The 25,736-nt window shown below is 50.8% G+C and overlaps 8 protein-coding genes across 8 annotated transcripts; 3 read left to right on the top strand and 5 right to left on the bottom strand.

The window, feature by feature from the left end:
* Positions 1-198: 198 nt before the first annotated feature.
* On the top strand, positions 199-1,207 carry BP5553_02440 (uncharacterized protein; the record flags this gene model as incomplete). Its single annotated transcript, XM_032011063.1, has 6 exons — positions 199-571; positions 650-672; positions 757-790; positions 858-892; positions 988-1,014; positions 1,073-1,207. The coding sequence occupies 6 exons, from the start codon at positions 199-201 to the stop codon at positions 1,205-1,207; spliced, it is 627 nt and encodes a 208-aa protein (XP_031875117.1).
* Positions 1,208-5,149: 3,942 nt separating this feature from the next.
* Positions 5,150-6,034, bottom strand: BP5553_02439 (Protein kinase-like (PK-like); the record flags this gene model as incomplete). The annotated part of the gene is made up of 1 exon (XM_032011062.1): positions 5,150-6,034. The coding sequence occupies one exon, from the start codon at positions 6,032-6,034 to the stop codon at positions 5,150-5,152; it is 885 nt and encodes a 294-aa protein (XP_031875116.1).
* Positions 6,035-6,548: 514 nt separating this feature from the next.
* BP5553_02438 (uncharacterized protein) lies at positions 6,549-8,101 on the bottom strand (the record flags this gene model as incomplete). Its single annotated transcript, XM_032011061.1, has 5 exons — positions 6,549-6,733; positions 6,828-6,993; positions 7,068-7,366; positions 7,508-7,767; positions 7,812-8,101. 5 exons carry the CDS (start codon positions 8,099-8,101, stop codon positions 6,549-6,551), a joined length of 1,200 nt encoding a protein of 399 aa, XP_031875115.1.
* Positions 8,102-12,660: 4,559 nt separating this feature from the next.
* Positions 12,661-14,997, top strand: BP5553_02437 (uncharacterized protein; the record flags this gene model as incomplete). The annotated part of the gene is made up of 3 exons (XM_032011060.1): positions 12,661-12,840; positions 13,100-13,443; positions 13,497-14,997. The coding sequence occupies 3 exons, from the start codon at positions 12,661-12,663 to the stop codon at positions 14,995-14,997; spliced, it is 2,025 nt and encodes a 674-aa protein (XP_031875114.1).
* An 817-nt stretch (positions 14,998-15,814) lies between these two features.
* BP5553_02436 (Uncharacterized protein) lies at positions 15,815-18,185 on the bottom strand (the record flags this gene model as incomplete). Its single annotated transcript, XM_032011059.1, has 6 exons — positions 15,815-16,632; positions 16,688-17,139; positions 17,193-17,410; positions 17,471-17,701; positions 17,752-18,021; positions 18,105-18,185. The coding sequence occupies 6 exons, from the start codon at positions 18,183-18,185 to the stop codon at positions 15,815-15,817; spliced, it is 2,070 nt and encodes a 689-aa protein (XP_031875113.1).
* A 1,656-nt stretch (positions 18,186-19,841) lies between these two features.
* Positions 19,842-20,357, bottom strand: BP5553_02435 (Uncharacterized protein; the record flags this gene model as incomplete). Its single annotated transcript, XM_032011058.1, has 3 exons — positions 19,842-20,132; positions 20,206-20,261; positions 20,327-20,357. 3 exons carry the CDS (start codon positions 20,355-20,357, stop codon positions 19,842-19,844), a joined length of 378 nt encoding a protein of 125 aa, XP_031875112.1.
* A 2,083-nt stretch (positions 20,358-22,440) lies between these two features.
* Positions 22,441-23,558, top strand: BP5553_02434 (putative competence protein CinA; the record flags this gene model as incomplete). Its single annotated transcript, XM_032011057.1, has 4 exons — positions 22,441-22,539; positions 22,772-22,846; positions 23,066-23,265; positions 23,399-23,558. 4 exons carry the CDS (start codon positions 22,441-22,443, stop codon positions 23,556-23,558), a joined length of 534 nt encoding a protein of 177 aa, XP_031875111.1.
* A 417-nt stretch (positions 23,559-23,975) lies between these two features.
* On the bottom strand, positions 23,976-25,056 carry BP5553_02433 (Alpha-L-arabinofuranosidase axhA-2; the record flags this gene model as incomplete). Its single annotated transcript, XM_032011056.1, has 2 exons — positions 23,976-24,742; positions 24,768-25,056. The coding sequence occupies 2 exons, from the start codon at positions 25,054-25,056 to the stop codon at positions 23,976-23,978; spliced, it is 1,056 nt and encodes a 351-aa protein (XP_031875110.1).
* Positions 25,057-25,736: the final 680 nt, after the last annotated feature.

Genomic DNA, 25,736 nt, shown 5'->3' with positions numbered 1-25,736 from the left:
TGTTATTGACTTCGAAAAGAGTAGCGCGCAGAAAATAAAACTTCTCGCGTGGTTGTCTTTTCCCCGTCGCCCGTCCCGAAGTTATCCCGGTCCCCCGACTCGCCGACTCTCGCGTGTCCAACCTGTCCCACGGCCTCTCTGCTGTGGCCCACTAGAGCTCGCACCATTGGGCCAGCAGCACTTGAAACCGCGCCCAGTATGGTGGCCGCCACAGCGCCCAAGACTGGTAGCAGTACCTCCATTCACATTCTCGCCCAGTACTGCGAATTTGCGACTCAATATACAAATCAGCCCCAAACAAGCTCTGCTCCGATCTCTTCTGCTGCTGCCAGTATCCCACGCGTACGAGCGATCTGCCGCAATCTCAACCTCCTCGGAAAGCATCCTGTTTCGCTGTGTTATCGAGCTGCCCAATTACGCAACAGTGCTATCTACAGATACAGGGGGTCCGGACAGTCCTCAAGCCAGACCTTTGATCTCTATTACAGAGACAGCGACAACGAGAACGAAGCTGATATAGACAGTATGGCGTCGGAAAAGGGAAGCACCCAGGGCAAGGAGAAGCTGGAAGGTATGTTCCCAAAGCTGAACAGCCCCTGATGTCATGTTCGCGCCTGCTTTCAATCATGCTAATACGCTGTCTTTCCAGCCCAGATCAAATCGGCGGACATGGTGAGTCTCCTGTCGATCTATACACAACGCGCCATTCTGCAAAGGCGGATTCAGTGACTGGAACGCGCCTAACACTGTGAATAGACGGACGATATGCAGCAGGAGGCAATCGATGTCGGTACGTGATGGAAGATGGCCTTCAAACCTCTGCCCAGCCGCAGAATAGCAACTAACTTCATCTACAGCACAAGAGGGCATGTCCAAGTTTACAATTGAGAAGGTAAGCTGATATCCGACCTAAGACTGCATTGCGCCGGCTCTGCTGATCGCCGGCCCCCTTCTTTTTGCAAACATAGCTAACCTGCCCCGCACTAGGACATCGCACAGTATATCAAGAAGACCGTATGTCCTAAACGAAGCTCCTAGTCCTCTCTAGCGATATACTGATCTGCTTCGCCAGTTCGATGAGCGCAAAGGCCCAACCTGGCACTGCATTGTCGGCCGTAACTTCGGCTCATTTGTTACCCACGAGACGAAGCACTTCATCTACTTTTACCTCGGTCACTGCGCGATCCTGTTGTTCAAGACCCAGTAAAAGGCGTCATGGGTTGCTCCAGCTGGCTAAATGAGTGGATGGATGGATGGATGATTATTCATGGATGATAATGTCTACGACGAATTGAGACAAATGGGAAGTTTGCAAAGGAACAAATAACATTGCAGAAACTAATAATAAAAACTCAATAATGAAGAGGTGACTATCATTTGACAATGTAATTCACAGAGAAGTGAAAGGCTAAACAGCTAACTCTGCCCAGAGATGAATGTTTTATGCTGTTCTCCTCCGGCTCCTGAGTCACTCAAAGCCCCGAAACCACATGTATTTTCCTTGCGTTCTTCCCCCGCTATCTATTTCGACCTTAATACTCCGCTAAACCCCGTCAGTTTATAACTATTATCAATCACCATCCCAAAAGACTAAACGCCCTGTGAAATCCGATACCGTGATCAGACGATGGGCAACAGTTTCGGCTGTAGCAGACCCTGTTCATGCTCATATTTACCATTCTAGTCCCCAAGTAGGAGGGCCAAAGAAAATTGCACGGATCGGGGTTAAGGTTGATCAGATTCTTGCAACAGCTGCTCTTTGCTATGTAGGCACACTACTGAGAACGGTGACCTGATCACTGACACCATTGCCGAAGTTGCCAACGATCTTCGGGTTGATATCGAAGAATCCAAAGCAAAGGAAAACATTTACTATATGCCTCGTGGAAACAGTTATCTCTGAGCCTGCGATTAAGAGGGTTGGCGCTGCGGTTGCCGTCTACCTCGAAACAATCAAATATACTACCGCCCGATGTACATATCCCACATCTATAATATGATATCCCTCCAAATCTTCCAACGATGTCCACATCATTCGATTCGAAGTCGGCGGATAAGATAACGCTCTGGTCGTCATCTGGCGCCTCCCTTTCCTCGAACTCCTCGCTGGAACCTGGAGTACCGAACCTGGGACCTAACTCGATATCACTAACATAACAGATTCGTGATGAACGCTATGTGCCAAAAGCCAAGAGGGGCAGTTCCACCTCTAAGGTCCCCAAGAGGAAGAAGAATCCCACGGTACCCCAATATTTAGACGACCCTCAACCGTCTGGTCCCCAGTATATCAGCTATCCGAGGATCAACTTCCTGTTCAGTCTACTAATCAAGCCCCGACAGGTGGTGACCAGTCTCAGCTTCCTTAAAGTCTACGCTTCAATTTCGCCTCCCCTCTGTCTCAGCCAGCTCCGTCCCTCCCGCTTTTCGACCCCGAGCTTTATCGCGCGGCCGTCAGCGTATAGGACTCGCGAACACTCTCTTAAATGGCTCTCATGACGCTCATGATCTCTTCACACGGGCCCTCCCGCTTTGTTAACAATCCTACCCTTGCTCATGAGATCAAGTGTTGGGGCCGCGCCTCAGAGCTTCTAATGGCCGGTTCATCTATCATATCTAGTAGAAGCCATTTTCTTCGTGATGCCCAAGACAGTCGGAAAGTCCTAACAACAAGACGCAGCTTCAATGATTTTCTTCGCTCCATCAGCTCGGTTACTATTACCCCTACGCCACCAGACGTTGTTGAGCGTGGTCGCCGGATTAACTGACCTGGAAAGGGGAGCGGTATCAGAGGGACGCGGCGGCAAATATAGCCAATATTTGAAGCTGATTTGACAGTTCCACTGGCCTTTGACAGCGTATTCCAAAAAAAAATTGACACCAGATATCTAAATAGCCCTATAATATTTCACTTGATTTTAAACTATCTCTTTGATTTAAAATAACATTCCAGTTTTTTCAACAAGAAGTGTAGCGCCTATTAGCATCCTTCGGGGAGCGACGAGAGAAATATCTTGATGATCGCATCATGGATCATAGTTTCGTAAACCTTTGAGATTTGGGAAGTATTTTTATGAGCGGCATATGTTAAGCTAGAGGTAACAAAGTTAGCCAAGGGAGAACCGATAAGATTGTTGGGAGACTCCCATCATGCAAATGCCGTAGCGGGAGTGCTATTCCATATGAATCAGCTGCAGGACGGGCTCGTCTACAGGCACCTAAGCTATCGAAGTCGGAGAGTTTGCCATTTAACATTGAACTTGGAATTATACAGTATGTATTTAGACTTTAACAATAGGTTTAAATTAAGGATGAAGCCGATGACAAACATGTAAAGTAGAAGTCACAACAACCCCTCGATTATTCATCTCATCTCCCCGCCGATTAACTTAGCAAGTGCATTTCCTTTTACATTTCCAATACTTGATATCGTATAAGCCTACTAATACGATATTAAAATTTAGTTTATCTCTTTCAAGGGCAAAGCAAGGACTTGTCCAATATGAAACACTGATGTACAGCTATTTTTTTTTAAAAAAAAGTGAGAGTAAAACGATAGGTATTACAGCTTATAGAAAGGTTTATTATATTATTATATCTAAACCAAAACCTAAACCGAAATATAACTCTGTTTGGAAGTTTGAGCAGAGTGGTTTTATTAGTAATAATTGTGTGAGTTAATAATGCCAAAAGTTCGTAGTTGATATCAAGGGATTGCCTTCGAAACATGCGCGTGATCCATCCCTAGGAAGATAAACGTGGTATTTAAGTATTAAGGGGTGCATCTTCTCCCTTCAGGGATCCCGTCCTCCACCACTAACCATCATGGCACTATCTACTAGTCTACTCATAAGCACCTTCCCCATCAATCTCAAAAACTCCGGCAATCCACCCCCTAACGGACCCCCTTTAAACCTCTCCACCGTATCCAATTTCCTCAGCACCCTCCCTTCATCTAGTACACTCGCACACCCACCCCCCTCCTCCAGAAGTGGAACAAATATCTCAATAAATTACTGGAGGCGTCATGTATCAATCAATATACCACCTTCATCCCCACATTCTCCATTTCAGGAACGGAATGTTGTATTACATCCCTGCCTATGTTCATCTCATCCGTACCGGCCGCCGCCCCGGGTATATGCCGTGCAGCCCAAATTTACCCCGCTAAAAAGGTAATATATTATTTTAAGCACCACCTTCGGAGCAGGTTGCCGAGATGGCTTGATGGATAAAGAGCTTAAATTTGGTTTGGTTTGGTTTTCCCCGGATTTTTCGTGGGGTTTGCGAGTTGGAACTGTGAGGGTGGGTATTCATATTGTGAGGAGGAGAGGAGCTGGAGAGTGATGGGGATTTTGTTATGATGAGTACCTAAAGGTATGGTGAGGTTGGCGGGGGTTCGTTTCCGCACCCAACACTTACAATAACGCCTAGCAGATAGACATCCTAGCAGGGAAATGGACAATTTAGGAAGAGGACGAAACAAAGAAATGATACGCCGATCGAAGCCAGGCCACTACCGTAAGCATCAGCCGAGAGGGAACCCTTTTCAGGGGTCAGCCTAAATCGAAGTCAAACTAAACGATTGCCTCTATAACCAAAACATACGTGCGAATAACAGTAACAAGCTGCGCAACCTATGATACTAGTTATCAAAGCCTCTCTCACTTATCCTGAGTTTTACTAGAAACATATAGAATTCATCTCGACTAATTTGAATTTCTGGCGGTGTGGAAAAGTTCCCAATAATTGACGTCGTAGAGTTAGTAATATTTTAATTTAGCGCTTGTTACTCTCTTGCGAAGTTAGGCGAAGCTTGTGATAGTGATAATGATGTAATTTATTTCGAGGTATATATAAAGATTAGAAGTCCACTCTAAACTAGGCAGGAAATTATACAAGCCAAAGTTGACATGGCGAAAGAGGTTGTATTAGCGGTTATTATGAGTTTATAACTGTATCCCAGCTTTTATTTCCAGATCTATCTAATCTAGTGATTCCATCACTTTCGCTGGTCATCAGCCCCCTCTAAACTCTCGGCCCTCGCTCAAGCTGGTCCTGTCTTTGCATTGCTCCACTTCGTGAACGCTATATCCTGACACCTGAATCCGTTGACCACAAGAGCCTTCGAAAATAGCGAGCTCCATCCGTTCTATTCTTGAGGGTCGACGGTGGGCTCACTCAGTCGGTAGGCCCAATTGGTAGCGGGCTTCGTTGCAACCCAAAAACCAGGGAAATAAGCGGCAGCCTCCCAGTCAATAATGGCAGCCACGCTGTCCCCATCATCGGAAATGAGGATATTGGTAGGGCCAAGATCACAATGGTAGAATGGGAGATCATTGTCAAAGTAGGGAACCCGTTCATCCGAGATATTGGACATGTATTCTTTCAATTCAGGACCTGATAAGGGCCCGAGAGTCATCGGCAACCAAGTCGGGTTGGAGACGGGAGGGCGCCCCATGAGCCAGTACTCAAAAACCCCGTATCCAGAGGCAGACTCGTGTCTCGAGGACGTCTTTCCAGCAAGAGTGGCGCAGTGCTCGGCCATCTTGTTGGCAATGCTCTGGCACTGGTCAGTAGAGAGGCTCGGCCACGCTGCATTCAACGTTCGGGCATGGACTCGCTTTATGATCAAGAATGTGCGGTTAATGGATCGGTCGATCCACGAGTATAGAACCTCGGGCAATGGTACAGAGGGGAAATTATCGCGGACGAACTCAATAGTCGAGGCTTCAAGTTGCCGCTCTTCACTCCATCCTTTCACTTTGGAGATGACTTCGTTTCCAATACTCCAGACGGTGCCTCCGGTGCCACATTCCTGGATCCGATCGGTTGCTGAATCACCCTGGCTCAAGTTCATAAGAAGTGAGTCGTCTCTAGGGAGGAGATGAAATGTGCTGTTGTCGTCCTGCCAAGAAACGATGCTGTTTCGTGGATGCGCATTATGAGCGCCAACTTTGGCGCATATCAAGCTAGTGCCTAGAGTCCACAGCTGGGGATTCATTCGTTTCATGGACTCTCGCGCTGGTGGTTCCATTTCGCCATTTGAGTTAGCATAGGTCACCATGCGGCTGGCTAGCATCAGCCTGGAATAAAGCTTACCAAAACATATTTGCCTCGAATTTGGAGCTTGTCCTCCCGCAAGTTTGTAGTAGGAGAGGGGACAACGGTGCTGGGTTGCACACTTGTATTTGCTAGGTATGAATGATGGGAAATATTGAAGATGGAGAAGGGGGAGAAGGTCACAGGTCCTCGAGAGGGGAATGCTGGCGGCCCCGGAGCGTTGTTGGTTTGTTGGTGGTCCTCTGAGAGGGGGGGGGGGTTGCAAATTTAGAAGCCACACCACACCCTTGATTGAAGTTTTATATTCGAATTTATACAGACAGCTCTAACCAAAACGCGAGTGCGAATAGCAATAACAAACTGCGAGACTTGTAGTACTAGCTATCATTACTCGCTTGCAAAAGGGGGCGAAGCTTGTGATAGAGATGCGATTATTCTCAACCTGCTCTATATTTCTACAAGGGTGGCCGGCAACACTACATGTAATTCTAATAAGCTTTCTCGCCCGTTAGCCAAGGGTCTTGCAAAAGCTCCTTGGCCGTTGCTCTCTTCTCAGGCAACCAGGTCAGAGCTCTTCGCATGAATTGGAGGAAGCCCGACTTATCCTCTAGTTGGGTCTCAAGAGCCTCCATTGTCCTGTGGTCCGGGATGGGTGCAAGGCCCAGCCACTCCCCTCTGTCAACAGTGATTAGTAGAGATAATGGAGAGCAATAGATTGTTGCGGATCGCCTGTCTACATATCTGCTCTGTCCGGGTAGTCAACATACCTTGCTCGTCCCAAAAGTCAGCTCTCCTCTCTGGATTCTTGGCTAGAAATTCAGGGGGAGGCGGCCCCAACGCCGCAATGAGCTGGGCAAGGTGCGCAGCATCATAAAGATCGCCATCATCGTCACGCGCTGTGAAGAGTCTCTTCGGATTTAAAAGGTCCCAGGCCTATTCTCAGAGCGGTTAACTCTCCTGAGCAACAAGACCGACTATACAAATACAATAACCAGACTGGGACTTACGGTGAGCCCAACACTCCAAATATCGACGGGATAGCTCCATCCTACATAAAGCAATGTTTCAGGAGCCCGGTACTCCAAAGGCATTATGTCGCCACCGTGTGGTCCTGGTCCGATCCTGGCCTCTCCAAAGTCAGATAGCAACATTGGACCTCCCTTGGGCAGCATCAGACGGGAAAGATAGATGGTCCGAGTAGATGAAACTGGCTTGCGAGGCACCGGAGATGTGAATTCCATTTTCTCGAGCTTTCTCAACAGGTTGCTATCATAAATTCCCAGGAGCATGTTGCCATGGTGTACATCTGCAATACATCAGCGGCGGAGCAAATCATGGACTAGACAGAGAAGCTTGTAGCTAAAGGGGCGATACCGGTATGGACAACCTCTCCATGGGTATGTAGAAAATCCAAAGCCTTTAGAAGCTCAATGATAGCGCCCCTCACGAAGTCTGTCTTCGTCAAACCCATTTGGCCGGAACACCACCTTCATGTCACGCAAGCTCATTTGGGCAGCCTCAAAGACGAGGATGATATGCTTGCCATCTGGACCGGTGACTTCAAAGGACTCTATAAATCTCCGGATATTACCTCGACCTTGATGTAAACTATCCGCCATATGGCGGGCCATATGCTGGTAACATGGAAGTTCACGGTGGACCAATGAGGTATGCACATACACCTTCAGTGCGACATACTGATGATCTCTGCAAAAGTTAGCTGAATATCAAGATGCCGACAACTCGCGCACACTTGCTTCAGATCCCGAGCCAGCCATATAGTTGAGGAAGAGCCAAAACCGAGCTTTGCAATTACTTGGTAGCGGTCTTGGAAAACCTCGCCCAGTCGAACTGGATAGAATCGATCAACTCGGTAATCGGGCAACTCCCCCTCCTCAACTTGTTGATTAGCCTCGATGGTTTTGAACCCGCTAGCTGGAAGCAGCCGTGGCACCTCCGCAGCGTTTGACGCTGATTCGCCTAGTGACTCGGCCGAGAATGACTTCCATAAAGTCGTGGTGGCTATCCACAGCGAGGGCATTCTCATTCTAGGATGCACAGAACGAGCATGTCGAATCCTTGGCCCCGTGCAAATCGTGCTTGGCCGGAGGTGACAGTTCAAAGTCAAAGTTTGCCTTGCCAGGGATGCCATTAATAATTGTTGAAGCATTGAAAGTCGTCGTTATGAAACGCGTCGCTAATTCGGGATACGTCGTTCATCCCTCCACCGCAAGGGGCGAAATAAAGTTTTACGTCGCTCGCTCGCGATTCTACATCAAACCCGGGAAAGAAGTGCAATAATGTTCTTTTATATGCTATCGCGGACAACCGACGGGGCCCACGAGCCAGCATCCGAAACGGCGTACCCTGGCCCCATTTCACCCTATGTTACGGAGTAAACATCAAATCGCTGGGGCATTGTCGGGTTTCGGTTCATCTGATCTCATGTTCCTGTACCTTTCCGGGCCGGCGTCAGCTCAGATTAATAGATTAATAACAATGAGATGCGTATACTCGAGTAGAGTTTATTCGACGAGAAAGGAGATTTGAAGGACCAAGATCCGGGTGAGCAGGAACGCCTCATCCCTCGGGGCGCTGTTTGTGCGACGTCGAGTTTGTTCGGGCATGATCATCGCGAGACGGGGAGGGGGAGGGGGGTTACTGCTGAAGCCGTGATACGTGCTGTATGTATCTATACGTAGCACCCCTCGGTAGGATTCATAATTCATGTTGTCAGGAGGCAAATATCATCCGGCGTTGTGTGAACACCGTCAACGCGGAAACGGAATCTATCTCGTCCACGGTGGGTAACACAGATATCAAGTGCGAGGCACGATGATGATATCGCACCTAGTAGTCTGGGAAGAATGCCGCAAATCGTGCAAATCGCACCGGCATTCGGATAAGGGCGACTGACGATCGGATGTTGATGCTTTGCAGGAATGTGGCTTGCCAGGAGAACGTGGAATGCGAGGATTAATGTTGCGGACGTCCACGTCCACTCTCTGATCGCCGAGGACTCAGGACGGGGCTCGTCCGCACTCTACGTCGCCACTGAATCACTGATAGACATCCAGTTGCCAGATTCCAGACTCCAGTCCCGCTCTGCCCTACGGAACTCCCCCCCGTCGGAATGGGCGAGAGGATATGGGGTCGTGTTTCTCCCAGCGACCATCGTGATTCGCGATGGAGGCCAATTTTCGGGCCAAGGCTGCAGGAATAATTGTGAGGTGAGAGCTGAGGTGAGGACAAGGTCGTATCCCGCCTATCGAGACACTGTAGTTAGCATAGTGGCGGGCGATGCGGGCGGAAGCCATAATTCGGGACATAACAGGGATCGAATCGCACGAGCGGGCACTGAGCAGACTCAACAGAGACGTTTACAATAGCAACAATGGAGTGTTGTGGCTCCGCCGCTGCGGGAAATTGGGACTCGGTATCAAGGAGGAAGGAAGGAATCCCTCGCGTCGAAACACACAGTACGCAACTCAAGGTTACCGGCCCAGCTACGCGGTACTTGCAGCAGTTACATATAATATAACCTTACTTATATAAGGTACCTATGTTTCGAACGCCTCCGGGCCGTGTAAGATCTGACTGCCTGGGATCCTGCTTCATAAGCTGCAGATCCAATACCAGTTCCGCGTAGGGAGGCACTTCCATGGCGGGATCCAAGGCGAAGAGGCCTTTCCCGTGCCGTCGTCTTGATGTTGGCTACCTAGGTGGTGCTGGGCAGTTAATTGCCCCCCCCGCCATGTGAGTGCGATTGTGTATATGTGGCAATCGAGGGTGGGACGAAAGCGCAAAGCTGCCAGCACGGGGGGGGGGGAAACAAGAAACAGAGCCAAGCGTAGGAAGGAATGGAAACAATGCCCGTTGATGGTGAAGCGTGAGGGCGGGGGCTGGCACTGGTGGTTGGGCCAATCGAGATGATATGTAGGACAGCAATTGTCTCGAGCGAGCACTCACCGAGTTCCAGGACGCCTGCTGGCTGGCTACTGGCTGCTCAACAGGCAGCTTTGTGCCTGATTGCAGAGACACATGGCCATCGCCCCCACCGAACCAGCCCAGCAGCGGTCATTGGGGATCCGGGGACGGACAGTCGGGGATGGGGGGGGATGGGGATAGTGATCGAGATATTCATGGGCGAGATGGAGATGCTTGTTCCGGAGGGAGGGAGCGAGGGACTTTACTTTATGGTACAGTCGAGTCCGCCGATACAGTACTTTATATAACGCAGGATCACTTGATGCGCACTGTACACTGTACCGTGGACGAACTAGTAGTTTTCGGCGTAGTGCTCGTGAAGTGCCTGGCCAGAACCCCTCGGATAAAGGATGCATCATGGATGGCGGATCATGGATCCTGGATATCCTTTTCAGGTACGGAGTACGAAGTACATGTACATGTACATGTACACATCGTACAAGAGGAGTACGGACGAGGGCGGACGATCTTTCCGGGCGGTGCGCGGTGCTGTACCTGGGTACCCGGGTCCTGCTTCTGGAGTTTGTATCGAGTGTCGTTCCATGCCAAACGCTGGCTGGCTAAGCTGGCAATAATGCTGGCAAAGCTGGCTATGCTGGCTATGCGGATTATGCTGGCTCTGCTCCGAACGAGCGTGAGTGCGAGCGTGAGCGTGAGAGTGTGCTGGCGAGCGGGGCAGCTAAATGGGGAGCATCTCGGTCAGCAGCTGCAGAGGTACAGTACTATACGGTACCTGGGTATCTACAGTACCTACGAAGTACGAAGTACGTAGATACGGATGTACCTCCGAAGTAGTCGGTATGCTCCGTAGGCAGAGAGAGTGCTTTGTACCTGCCTTGGTGCCGTGCCAGTGCCACACACCCTGGGCACTTGAGAGTCTGGCTGGCTACGAGTACCTCGAAGCCAGAAGCCGAATTGGTTGATGGCAGTCGTGATGGTGGTGATACCGTGATAGGTGATAGGTGATAGAATGATGAATGTTCGCATTTGTAATCGAGTGCAGTAGTGTAGCACAGTACCGTACCTCGTAGGCACTCGTACCACGCTGGTTTCTGCCTTTCTGCACCTGGTCACACCACTCCCACTAGGAGTCTGGGACGGAGCACCATCATAAATAAACAATAGATGAAGCGACGCCCGAACTAGCGAAAAAAAGACGACCGACCCGCGGGATGCGATGCATTTTTGCTCTGGCCCGTGGAGCAAGGACGAAAGCAGGTACCTACGGTAGGTACGGTACAGAACAGACAGAGGCCTAGAAAACCGGACCAGACATTATAAGAGGGGCCAAAACAGAGTACATACAGTGTACTGAGCACAAGTAGCAACTTGATTGTAGCACAGTCCAGTACTGTATATGGGCGCAACATCCTCTGCTCTTCGTTTATCCCTCGTACAGAGTACCAAGGACATCATCCTCCCGGTGACGGGCTCCCCCGGGGGCAGCGTGGACCACGCAGGGTGACATCTCCCGAGTTACTTAGTGACGGTGGCCCGTCAATGGCGCGCCCCGAAGTGGACCAGCGGTCCCTAAACGTCGCACGGCGAGTGGTACAGTAGTACAGCACCGCACACGACACTGCGTACCGGTCGAGTTAGTGGCAGAGCCAAGGGCCAGCAACGCCAGAGCCAGCGCCCTCAATGCCCCCCCCCCCCGGGGGTTGCCCTGAGTGCCCCCCAGCAACCAGCGTCTGGTACTTGGGGCAGTGCGGTGTGCTCCGTACTGGATGAGGTACCACCCGCAAGAGCGAGCACCCTCTGTGCTCGAGTAACCACTGCCTACCCTCTGCCCTCTGCCCTCTGCCCACGGTTCCAGCCCAGCCCAGCCCATCCCATCCCATCCCCAAGCCTAAGCCAAGCCCAAGCCCACGCCCGTACAACCCTAAGCCCAAGCCTAAGCCTAAGCCTAAGCCTAAGCCTAAGCCTAAGCCTAAGCCTAAGCCCAGTCGTCCCACACCCCCCCCCGGCGCTCCCCCCGACCTCCTCTACCCTCTGCCCTTTGGGTTCGCCCAGTCGGGTGCCCGCTGGCCGCTGCGCTGCTGGTGCTGCCGGTTGCTTGTTGCTGGTGCTGGCTGCCGCTCGTGCTGGGCTGTTGTATTCGGTTGCTGGGGATGAACCACGCCTCACCTCACCTCACCTCAACTCGACTCAACTCCATTCATTCTACCACCCGACTGTATTTGCACTTGCACCTGCACCTGCACTTGCAGAACAAAGATCCTCCTCCCCTCCCCTCGTTATTCCGCATCCCGAGGCCCGCCGACTATCCTATCCTTTCACCTCCTGGCTCACTTGCTCTCGCCCACTTGCTGAACCTCCCATCCTGCTAGCCACCCGAATCGACCTCGATTCGATGTGATTGTTCTTGGCCGGCTTGCTTGCTTTCTTTGAACTCGCTCGGTCCAAACTTCGCCCTGACCCCGACCTGCCTCCCAAATAGAATGGACGCTGCCATCGCCTTTATGTCGACCGCCGTCTAACTTCCTCCATTGTTGGCTGTGACCGGGCAACGAAGCCTCCCGAATCCCACTTCCCTCGAGACCTCCCGTCGAATTCGATCACGACCACCGTCCCTCGAACATACCCACCCTTCCCCCGAGCCCTCCCCTCACGATGCCTTCCCTGCCTATCCCCGATGGCGGCATATCGCTGGGGACCTCCCGCCAGGAGGCCGCCAGATCTGGTCCCGCGATGGAGGTCGTGGGCCTCTCCCTCGCCGATAGCGTCATCGAGGAGATGATCAAATGTGTGCAGCATGGAAAACCAATACAATTGTCCTTGGGGGAACATCCGGTAAGCTCTGAGAGATCCCCTTGCTGTTGAAAACTTCACTGGTCGGTGGTGGTGGAGGGTGAAGGTGGAGGTGGTCAATGGTTCAGCTTCACAACCTCACGTTTCCATTGTCGCTGAAGCGGGGGATATTATATTATTCACTGCCTGGCTGGGGCGGTGGACCACGTCAATTGTTCACCTTTCACAATAGCTCACCTTCCTATTGTCGCTCAGGTGAATAGCAGCACACACCTTGCTAACTCTTGCCCCCCACCAACAGAGTATATCCTACGGGACGAGAACCCAGCACCTTTCAACCTCCGTCGACCCCTTCACCCACGAACTCTATCGCTCTACAGAATCAGATCCTCAATCCCCCCCAAGTCCATCCACGATGTCGGCCCAACCCCAATACGTCAAGAAAAGCAACCACACCCACCCCCTCTTCATTTCGAACTTCCATGCCAAGTTCGGTATCAAACTTTTCAGACCTACCCCGAAACCTGGTTCCAAGCCTGCTCCCGTCACACCGGTCCCCGACCCTATTAGCGAATCTACGGATGCTGCCCTGGCGCAATTGCAGGCCTCTTTGGCTTCAGAGAATGCGAGGAAGAAGGAGAATACGTGAGTTTTGACCTCCGCTTTAAGAGTATAGGATTTATATTGACGTCTGGTAGCACCAAATTCATTAGGGAGGGCCTTCCGGTTCCAGGTCAGCGAGGCGCAAAGCTGAGCAAGAAGAACAATAAGCTCTTGTCCCAAAGCACTGGACGATCGATGCCCTCCAGCCCAGCTGTCTCGGGTGTCGGTTCACCTGCCCTCGGTGCCACACCCACCCCCGCCCCCCTCTCCCAAGTCCAACAACAGGCAGAGCACCTCAAGGCCTCGCGCAAGCCAGTCATCCATTTGTTGGCCCTTGACCCGATGACCGAGGATGCGCTCGAGGCTGCTCTACCCAAGCTCAGCAAAAGCGACCTCAAGCAAGCATTGCAGAAAGTGGGCGATCTGAACGAGACGACCGGCAAATGGGAGCTGAGGAAGCTCTGGTTCAAAGAGCTGGATGTTTGGACCTTCAAGTACTCCAGCCGCGAGGATCGCCAGCGGGTCATTGACAATGCTGTTAAGCAGTATGACAAGATGAGACTGGGCTACTCGGACCCTGAGTGGGACCGGCTCTTGCCGAAGTCGGAACGCGGATCTGGAAAGTGCTTGAGTAAGCTCCAAGGTCAGATTCGCCAGGTGGGAAATCCAATGCCACCCAAAAAGGTCAAGGTTCAGAAGGATGATAAATCTGGACGCGACACATCGGGCAGCGAGGATTTGTTTGATGAGAAACCTGCACCCAAGGGAAAGGGGGAGGGGGCGAAATCCGCGTCGCAGGGCCTTGGCAGCAAGGTGAAGAAGCCCAGCGAGAAGGAAGCTCAGGCCAAACGATTGCTCTCCAAGAATCCAACCCAGGCCAAGGCAACACCAGCCCCCGTTAAGAAGGAGAAGCAGCCCAAGGCAGGAACCAAAGTCCTCTCGACCGAATTCGTTTTGGACTCGGATGAAGAAGATACCTACATGCCCGCAACCAAGCCGCTTCCTAGACCAATTGACAAGAAGAAGCGCTCTCGCGACGAAGAAGATGAGACGAGCGATTCGAGCATCCCACTGAGCAAGAAAGTGAAGAAGGACGTTGTCGCGACCTCGCACCGAATCTCCGATGCCAGCCAATCTTCGCGCCTCACCAACACCTCGACTCACTCCTCTGCCTCAACCAAGGGCAAGAACACCTCTCCCCAGAAGTCATCGCCACTTGCCTCCTCTCCCCCTACCAATGCATCCGAATTCGACAACTCCTCCGGAAACCGCACCGTATCCTCCTCGTCCGCTTCCCCTGCGGCCCATGCCAACCTCAAAGGCTCTCGTTCCCCAATCCAGAAGCGTCACCAAAAGTCCTCATCCGTTACCTCGTCCACTTCATCCAATAGCTCTACCCGCTACTTGAAGCCGGAGGTTGTTGACTTGGCGCGCAAGTACCGAAGCTTCTACCCCACCTACGAGGCCCTGCACCGCGAGATCGCCAACGCCAAACCAGGATCCCGGAACAGCGAGAAGGAGAACGAATTGCTGGATATGCACTCGCGCCTTGCGGCTATGAAGCGCAAAATTGTAGCTGGTATTGTTGAGGTTTAACTAAGCTGCAAGGTACCTTTTTTTTTTGCTCATTAAGGAATTGCATTTGTCGCGCAGCTGCGCCGGGCATAGTTTTTGGAGTCCCCCACGGCGTTTTACATGCATGTATGATGTTTTATTTTATTTTCCTTGAGTTCGTCCCTCATCTGAGAGGGCGCGGGATTGATTACCTTGCACATTGACACGAAAAAAGCTGTCACCGGTGGAAATTTGAAATTTGAAATTTGAAAATGGAAATGGAAATTGCATTTGCGAGAGATGGTTATGGAATGAATCGATGGCGATATGTTGCATGGAATGGAATGGAAATGGATGGATTGATACCAAGGGAAAGCGTTTGCATTACTTTTTTCAAAAGATAGGGAATGCACAATCCAGATGGAAATGTTAAAATGAAAACTGAGCTTCTTTAACTGGGTTTGAGTGCGCGTAGTAGGGGCGTCTGGTATGGGGTGGGTTGTAGAGACTGGGTACGGAGTAACCAAGCAGGCTTGTCTTGCATACGTAAAGGAAGATATAAATCTACCTGGCTACCTACCTAGTTGAGCAGCGAGTATTCATCTTAAGGAGGGGACTGTACAGAGCGTGGGGTAATTAAACGTCCCTTTCTTGTTTGTCGCCTGCCGACGAAGGAAAACGAGTTCTTATATGTAAAGGTACCTAAGCATCACAGCTTGAGAATCAATACTCATGAAGGATATTGGCATATAGTGGGTATTAATCTTAGTTTTAAATTTCATTTACAGGTAGTATTATATCAGCACTCCTCGTCCATCCGTAACCCCTCGCGCAAAAGCAAAGCAGAGCAAAAAGTAAATTATTCCTTCGCAACAGCAACACTCCTCCCCTTCAAGGCCTTCTCAGGCGGCGTCTCTGTACCTGTACCGACCTCCTTACCCTCCACATAAGTAGCACTCGAAGTATGGAAACTACTCGGATGTTTCTTGCCCGTGACATCGAGATAGATAGCCTTGATCGTGAACCACAAAGCTTCGCGACCTTCAAAGACCGGGTACACGCCTACGCAGAGCAAGCTGCCGAAGATCCAGATTATCCCCACTACCACCCAGCCAGTGAAGAATTTCTCGCTGAAGATGTAGCCGCTGCCGTACATCGGCATGGGCCAGAGGACGAGGAGTGCGAGAGTCATGACGACGGTTGTGATTTTCGCGATGTTGGATGCGCGTAGGAGGCTGGATTGTTCGGCGGCTTCAGCTTCAGCGCTATGGTGAGATTCGCCAGGGACAAGTTCGAGGTCGATGTGAGCTTCGGCTGCGAGATCATGGTCGTCGCCTTTGCGGATTGCTGCCATGGACGCCCAGTCGTAGTTATCCATGCCGAAGATGAGCGTGAAGAGAGGCGTGAAAATTAGTGGGGAGAGGAGCGCTACTACGTTTCCTGCTAGCATGGGATTGTTGCTTCCTGTGCAGTCGACGTCTAAGCTGCCGCAGGTCTTTTTGGCGGTTACGAGCCAGGCGATGAGGGAGCAGACCAGCCCAAGGGGAGGTGTGAGGGTGGCTGCCCAGGCGTTATGGCCTTTCCACATGATGGTTAACGTCGCGGGAATGACTGCGGAGGAAATTATAACGCCCATCATAAGGTAGAGGTAGCCCATGGAAACGCCTGCGTAGAAGACTATTCTCGCCCTGTCAGCTTGTTTCACGTCTAGACTTGGGGAGGGGCTATTTACGTCCGACAGAGAAAGCTGCCATGAATAAGCCAAAGCCGACAACCATAGCGTGAGACATATATATCAGCCTCTTGCCGCTAGCGCCGGGGTTGATATATGTATGGTAGATGTCATAGGTGAAAATCGAGGAGACGGCAATTAACTCTGCAGAACTGGCGGAAGTAACAGCCATGAAGACGATAAGCAGGATGGCGACGGCACCACCACTCCCAAGAAGCGCCACGGCGGCGTATGGGACGACCAACCCGGCGGAAACGTCTGCATCTAGCATACGGTTGGGGAACGTAGGGAATGCGGGGTTGCTTTCGAGGGCCAGAGCAGCCAGACCCATGGTTGTAGCCATAAGCCAAGGGATAGCAAACCATGATATACCACCCATGATGTAGCCGGGGAGAGCGTGGACCGGGGATGCGGCGATGGCTTTGTTGTAGTAGCCATTGTCTAAGAATACGCTAAGATATCGTTAGTAGCTGGCTGTAGAGTGAAGATTCATGATTTCACATACGTTCCAAAGTTACCAACAATGTTTATGACGAAGAAGATGGCGCCCTCCTTGGATTGCATGGTCAAGTAACTTCCTCCAGCATTTCCTTCAACTGGATGGTCGGCTGCCGCCTTGATGAGCAGGTCAAAGACGGCTTTAGGAGAGCCGAGGACGCTGCTCGTGGCATATGTGGAGAGGGCAAAAACTATGATAATGATGAGGAGGATGAATGTGTGCACCTAAGATAGGATTAGCACGACGTCTCTAGGTACCGGAGTAATTGAGTTCGGTGGCATTACCCAGTCAGTCAGGAATGTAGCCTTGATACCACCAAACATAGTGTACATCACGACACCAAGTGGAAGTAAGAAACATGCTGCCGCCGTAGGCATTCCGGTTAGGGAAGACACAACCGCGGAGCCGCCTGTCAACAACATAGATGTGACAAGGATGTTGGTCATCAAACCGAAAACGGTGAAGACGATATGTGCCTTAACTCCATATCGCGCTTTGATGACTTCAAGGAAGGTCTATCATGCTTGGTTAGCTGGTGTGGCCAAAGGATTTAGGGCGAACTTACATGAGCATTAGGCGCCCTCCTCTTCAACTCAATGGCAATAGTCGCAAATAGCAAAATCTGCACAGTAGCACCACTAGCATACCAGAAAGGGCCCGAGACGCCATATCGATATGCAACACCCGAGCTCTGGAGCAGTGTAGCCGCCCACGTCCAAGAAGACACCACCGCTGAAGCCACCAGGCCCGATTTCACAGTTCGGCCTGCTGTGCTGAACATTTCCGAAGTCTGAAGCTCATGGTTATAGCGCTTGAGGATCCAGGTAACCAGGATCTGGGGGAGGTGTCAGTAACACAGACAACTTAAAACATGCAAGCAGTAGGAGTCTAGAGCTTTGGGGTTTAAAGGAGCCTTACCATGCCGAACGCGAATAGAGCACCGAGACCCAGGACAATACCATAGCCCCAGCCTAAGCTGAGCGGCGGCGCGATTGCCATCTTTTCTGATCACAAGACAGGGATACCGCGGGGGGAAAGGTGCTGACCACGTTTTCTGGGGAAGGCGACTGATGATCCTGAATAACGAAGGGGCGACATAGGGCGGTAGAGCTACAATATATAGCTGTAGCAGAGCTCCTGCTTATCGGGGAGCTCTGAAGATGGGGTGACCATCCCGCTACCAGATATCCGGGCTTGCTGAGCTACCCATGAGCGGAGAAGCCAATCGAGACAGACGTGGAGCGTTTGTCATTCATGGATATCATGCAAATTGGGGAGATGGCTTCACAGCCCATGTTATTTGCATATCCCGAGCAGCGTAAAGATTCGGAGGAAGATCGGGTTGGTTGATAGAGGCTCAAGATATGACAGATGAGGACGGGCAATGTGTGTTGTGGTACTCGTATTGGACTAGGTGGTCGTCCACTAGGCTGGCAGACACCCAATTGGGCACGGGGGCGTGGTATTATGTGGAGCGAATAGGGCCAGAGGAGAGAGGGCAAGATTAGATCCTGATGCGTTTGACGTGTATAGTACAGTCAGTACGAAGTACATGTATCGCGAATTAATTTCTAGGGAAAGATAAGTTTCCATAGCCTCTCGTAATGGATTGAGAGGCGGTGGGGACGGGGGCTGATTGGTGCGCGCGAGGACGATAAGAAGTCCCCTGTACCACAAAGACAAAGCGTGATAAGCTCCACGATAAGCTCCACGACGAGGAAAAAACCTACTTTTGGCCCTCGTCCCAGATACGAGTAGCGGAGGATACGCCCCGACTGCGCGTGGGGACTTGGGACTTGTCGGGTGAGTCGGGGTGAGTCGGGTGAAGTAGAACGGAGGGCAGTGGGATGAGAGATGAGAGATGAGAGATGAGAGATGTCCACCGCTGCGCTTCCGTAAAAGCTATTTGTCGGGGATTCCTCATGCTGATTCGCTGGGACGAACTATCAGATCCCCAAGTTGAAATATATATCGAAAGAAGCTCCAACTCTACTGGATAGGTATACACTTGGTATAGGTAGCAGTCCTCACGCCCTCAAAAGTATATCGGCAGGTAGTCAGTGCGCGAAGCCGCAACCCCATGCCAAGATCATGATCCCAACGGCGCAATGGTCAAAAAACAACGTAGCTGCTAAAAAAAACAAAAAAAAAAGCCCTTCGAGCAAGGTCTCTCAATTGGTCGTTAATATGACTCTAGGCCAGCCCATATCTATAATATCAAGAGAGGCTTAGAGCTTGCAACGTCGTAGAGGGAAAAAAGGAACCGCTTGTAGCGACCTGGAACTTTGTCACTCAACAGTTCCAGACCATGGAGCACTCTGGCAAAGATCTGAAAACGAATAGAAACGTCTGCAGGTATGATACTGGCCTTCCGAAACCCCACATAAATACTAGTGTCCGCCAACTATTGTATTACAACTCCAGACTACTGCGCCCAGCTTCGTCGCAAACTGCAACAAAATATCTCGTCTATACCCCCTCCCAGTCATCAATGCTATCCCCACCCGTCTGGGCCAATTCGAAATCGCACACTCCCCATAACGCCTAGTCCGAGCTAATAATTCACAGGTATTTTCTTTTTTTCAATTCGGATTTCTGAGGCTCGTCCGCTTTCTGTTGTAATGCAACGCTCGATACACCTTGATAGCTCAACTGTCAACCATACTGCATATTCTGTGGTGGTTTAGGCGGCGGGCTGCCTGGACCTCCCCATCCTTGAGGCGGCCCAGGAGGATATTGGTTCTGCAAAGGCATCCCCCCTCCGCCTCCGCCTCCGCCTCCGCCATTCATCTGAGCAACAACATCCTGTCGGTTTTGGAGCGGCTGCGCGTAATTGCAGATAGAGCAAACGACATCTTCGTAGCCCTTGATACTGAGCGGGATAACGGGGATGAAGCAGAAGGTAAACCAGGGGTTACGCTTGATCACACGCGCTGAGTAGTTGCCCTGTGGTGAGTTAGTTGTGATGCACCGGCTACGACTGCGAAGCCTCGGTATTTGCACGGCAGAAATGACTTACACAGTTGTGGCATTGGCACACGACGCCTTCATAGCCCTGAAGTTGTTTAGAGAATTCTGTAGTGGCATGTTAGTTGGATCCTAGAAAGCCGAGATAAGACGACGGCCATCCTAGAGCTTACCAGTCTCTCCGCATGTGAATATGAAGCACATTTTAGTAGACGGGGCTTTGCTCTAATATAATACGTTCAAAAGGCCAAACGAACAGTTTTCTGCGAGAGTAGGCAACAGTGGACAAGTGGACAGTTGATTGATTGGGGTTATGAAGCAATGTACGTACGTGTTGCTCCGCGTCATACATTCCTTAAACAGTGGCTGTGGCAAGTCCTCGGTGCCTCCCTCCCTTGGCGCCTCAGTGATGGTGGCGCGACGTTTTTCCGAGCCTGGGCCGCCGCTAATAATAAGCGATCTGGAGGCGCACTTACTTCAAGCTCGAGCTCGATTTTCCGAGCTTCCTCTTTCTTCCCCCTCCAGGCGTCGTCCTCTTCAACGCTGCGTTTCTATGCCACAAACAGATACGCTGCTGACCGTACGCGGCCGCAGCTATCAGATGGTCTGGATGCTCATAACATCTGGGCCATCGCCATTATGCATATGAGAAATTCGGAGTACTCTTCAACCCACCTCGTCCTTTCCCTCTGTGGAAAGTGACTGGTCTGCCCGCGAGGGTTCGGCGTGATCTCACGTCTGCAATTGGCATCAGAAAAGCAGGGCAGGTCGCTCTTTATCTATCCGCTTGCGGAGAAAAGGGAGTTGTGCCTGTTCCTATGGGAGAGCCGTTGCGAAGATTGTGTGTGCTACGGCATGACACTTAAGTGCAATACGCGGCGTGCTGGTTCCTTGCACCTTGCGTGCCTAGGGACTGGTACAATTCGATTCCGATTACTCTGTTGAGGACGACGCTTCACCCATTTTTCTTTGCAGGTAAGCTGTTCTCTGCGTGTTGGTGGAATAAGGATACTACTAATTTGATACTATGACTCAACCCTGCGCAGAATTCGAATCCCGCAATTTCCGAATCCGTCTTATCCAGCACCAAACAATTCACAACTTGGGGGGCTACAAACGCGCGTTGGATTAATCATCACGACTGCCCAGCCCACTCCTGATCCTCCGTATTGCCAGCTTTCTCTAGCTCTTGGTGGTTAGCGTAGTGAGGATTGACCAACATTTTCCACAATCCTAGGAGTTGATCGCAGAAATCCACTTGACCAGCTCTACTATTTTCAAACCTGCTATGGTAGCCTTCTGCATCAGGCGCTTTATAACGCGAACCTACCTTCCTGCCCGGCCTTCCTCCTCCCAGTTTTGACTCAGTGCGCGGTGTAAGGCAACGACGAACTTTTCTTTCATATCCGTGAATTTCTCGGTAAGTTTTCCAAGGGGGAGGTTCATATCATAGTTCGCGTCATCACATTGAACTAAGGTTCTTCGATACTTCATCCTGCCGCCATCAAATCCCGCCTCCGGTTCAAATCATCCTCCCTAGCAAACCTCTTCAGCTCTGAAATTCCTTTGTCTTATCCTTGCTGGAAGTTGCTGCATAAATATTGGGCCTTGGAGGGCTGTTAGAAAAGACAGACTATCGCCTTGCTAAATGGCGGCCCTTGCCTTTCCCTTGCATCCAGTTCTACTCGATCTAGCTAGGGGGTTAAAGTAGCCATCAACAGGTTGGATCAGCCCCGATATCCATTGTCATGGGTCATCATCTCGACTATGAACGCGTCTTTGTACGGCTCATTCCCGACGGAAACTGGGAGTGGGTAGTTCGAGGTTTTGGAGATCAGACCATTGTCTAGTTTAAGGATCGATCTGAATCTCGCAGTGGAAGTTTACTGCTGGGTTCTAGATACCGTCGCGACTCCCGAGACATTGGTACATATTGCGTGGACGGTGAGCTCAATTCATACTAGAGTGGAAAAGCCTTTACGGTGTTGTAGATTCTGTCGACCTCCTTGGGGATGGTAGACCTATAGCTAGCTGAGAGCTAAATTGAAATTTTTATGCATAAAGTTGCTCCTATCACACAAAATAATGACGACAGGAACCCAAGTGAGGCCCCGCAGTGCGCGGCTAGCCGGAACCCCGCCCCGTGCCGCAATATCCCGAATTACAAATATAAGCTTATAAGGAGGTCTAGATTGATTGCATTCCGAAGGGAAGTGCATTCCCAGAGCTCCTTCAAAAACCACCATAGATCCATACTGTAGGGAGACCGTTTGTGAGCCTAAACAATATGGCAAAAGTATTCCCGCCGGAGAAATTGCGAGGTGTTGCGGCTGAGGTTGCGGCTTTGCTGAAGGAGAAGCGCCAGAGTGTCTGTGTGGGCGAAACGGTATGTTTGTCGCCGGTTCTTATTGGTGGGTTTTGGCGGTCTTTGAGGCCCAAATGGAGGGTTCCGTCGTAGATAATTATGATTTGCTGCAAGATGTTGGGTAGGATATCAGGTCCGAGTTAGATCTCTAGGTTACCTTCCCTTGTTTGGACGTTTCGGACTTAGCATAAACTTCCTTCCCCCCACCATTACCTTATACATATTGACTCATGGCTAATGAGATAGCATGCAGGCCGCTGGTGGGATTATCTCCGCTTCCCTCCTTAGTACGCCCGGAGCGAGTGGGTTTTATAAGGGTGGTTTGACAGTATGTTTATACCCTCCATCCTCGCTAGGCTCTAGACATTGGCTATCCATCTTCCCACTTTGTTATATCTCCGGGGTTGGAGATCTCTATCACTGAGCAAGAAAGCTGTAGAACTAATGGGCGACTAGCTATACACACTCGAGTCGCGCATCGCTTTTGGTACACCCACCTCATTTCGTTCCCCTGGTTGTTCTCATTTTCTCATCTGTTTTCTTTTAGTCTGATGCAAATCAACTATCTAATCTCTTTGGCAATACAGCTGGTTGGACCCAAGAAAACATAACCAACTACCGTGGACCTACTCCAGACATTGTCGCCGGCTTAGCAACCAATGTCCGCGCCAAACTAGGTGCCACATACTGCATCTCTGAATCAGGAACGGCCGGGCCAACAGGCGGTAATACACCAAACAGGACCCCGTAAGTTTTACCACTCATCTCCCCCAGTTGTCCCTTTTATCTCTCCAACATCAAAAGAAAATTCTCAAGCGAGAAGATCTATAACTGGTATTTAAAGGAGAATGGCAGAGAAGTGCGCTAACATAGGCAATAGGGGATACTTGGCCCTAGCCGTAGCAACCGATGATGGGAAGGTCTATAAAAAAGAGACCAATACCGGCCTTGGCGGCGATAGGGAGGCGAACATGATTGCCTTTGCGGAGGAGGCATTAAGCTTGCTTAGAGATGTTATTAAGGGAGATACGAAGTTGTGAAGTCGTTTCCGGCTTGACATTTTTGATTAAGAGTATTATTGGGCCGAGCTAGAAACCCCACGGCCCGCAAATGATAGTGTGAGGAAGCAGGTTTGTTCGGGGGACTATAAGGACTACCTTAGAATTCTACTCTACATTAAAAATGACGATGGCTTATATAATCTATCTCTTGGGTTTTAGGTTGGCCACAATGCATATATTCAAGACTATTAATGTTTCTGTCATCTCTCAATGCAAGCCATCACCTCTACGCTTCCTGCCGTTTTCTATCTACTTTCGAGTCGATGGCAAACATGTTGTACATATATGTATTGTTTCTCACTATCTACAACCTTAGACCATCGAGTCCTCTGTTTTTACAGCTTCTACAGCTTATACAGGTCCGGGCAAGCTCGCCCCTGCAATAAGCCAGCCGCTTCAGTTCTGAAGTGTCAGCAAGCCAGGCCGGTAAGGTAGGGTGCCATAATCGCCGCCGGAGTTAGGGGCTCGTCCCTGGTAGAGCAACTGTAGGTTGCACGGATCAACCGTCATTGTCTCGTCAGCGTTGCTGCGAACTAGATCGGCGTGGCTGATGTCATTGGTCCAGGTGGCGCCACTGTTGGCTTTGCCGGCGAATGGCGCACTCTCGCTGGTGGACTGCGGTGTCCACGAACCTCCCAGACTGGTGGCCGTGAATGAGCGCAAGTACCGCCCGTTTGCTCCAATCGCCTCGACGATCATGAGGTATTTGTTCTGGCCCTGGACAGTGTAGACCTGAACTGCTTCGAACAGGTTGTTGGTCGAGTCGCTCATGACAACCGTCGATGATGTGCCGAAACTGCCCGGGAAATTCCCGATGGGCATACTGGCCCGGTAAATCTTGCCATTGTCTCCTGCAAAGAACAGGTACATGGTCGTGCTGTCGCCGATGACGGTCTGGTCGATGCAGCCGGTGCTGGAGTCGGAGATGGTTCCGGAGAAGAGTGTCTGCGCCGATGACCATCCATTAGCATTGGTGGGATCGCTTGACGTCCGGTAGGAGAATGCGGTTGGGCCCCATTGATAGGCAAGCACCCAGATGCTCTTCGGGGCGAAGTAGAACAGGGTGGGCGCAACGGTGGCGGAATTCATCGCGTTCTGGCTCGCCGAGGCCATGTCAGACCAGTTCGTGAAGAGGCCGAAGACCATCGAGCCCCATTTCGACCCTGTGTCATGGGTCGTCGCATACACGAGATGCTGGCCGTTGTAGACGACATTGGTGAAGTCCTTGAGCGATGCCCAACCCGCCTTCGGGGTCGCTAGCAGGCCAGTCGATGTCCAGCGGTACGTCGACGGAAGAGTGCACGTCTGCGCCACGACTACCGCCGCCGATGCGAGCAGCACGCTGGTCTTTATAAGTCTCATCGTAGTAACGTAACGCTTTCTCCCACAAAGGATAGTTGGAAAGGAAGAGGCAGAGGCGGAGGACCGCCGGGTTTATATAACTTAGGGCCACCCCTCTTCGTAGCTTAGCAGACATATTGATAGAAGAATCTGCTATTAGCCACCGTTATGGCTGGACGGACCCGATTGCTCCGCAATGCGGGGAGCACTATAAAGTAAACGTTAATATGTGTATTAGGCAATTTAATTGATATACTCTGCTGCGAAATTCAAAGGGAGGCTTGCCTTGCATCTGTCCATTGTCTCCTTATAGGTGCGCATAACACTAAGGTAAGCGAGCCTGGGACGTAGTTAGAGAGCTTGGCAGGAGCGGCCACTCACGAAGCGCGACTTTCAGGATATTTAGGAGCCCCAGGGTCTCGGCTTGAAGAGTTAAGTGGCCGACGGAGATATTCTTCATCATTTCGCAAAATATATTAATCTTAGAGATGTCCAATTTGAGCATCTTCGCTACTAGGTAGAGTAGGATCCTGCCAGTCGCTGCCTTTAACTGGCACAATAGTAAGGTTGATTCTTTGTCTGGAGTGGGACGTCGACCGAGGTCATCAAGTGTATTCCTACAAAAGATGTTAGTCTATGCGGATTGAGAGGTGCTTAATCCGAATTAGATAACATCGACTCACGCCGCTGCCGTAGAAGCATCTGCCATATGATCTTGTCGCTGCGTCACTACATTTGTCGCCGTAGCAAAACCTTTCCCAATTAGCTCACACGCTTGTATTAAAGTCTTATTAATAACTTACTTTAATAGATAGT

The sequence above is a fragment of the Venustampulla echinocandica genome, assembly GCF_003357145.1.
Source record: "Venustampulla echinocandica strain BP 5553 chromosome Unknown scaffold_0, whole genome shotgun sequence".
Lineage (NCBI taxonomy): Eukaryota > Fungi > Ascomycota > Leotiomycetes > Helotiales > Pleuroascaceae > Venustampulla > Venustampulla echinocandica.
The sequence above is the reverse complement of the archived record's forward strand: the minus strand, read 5'-3'. Positions and strand labels throughout refer to the sequence as shown.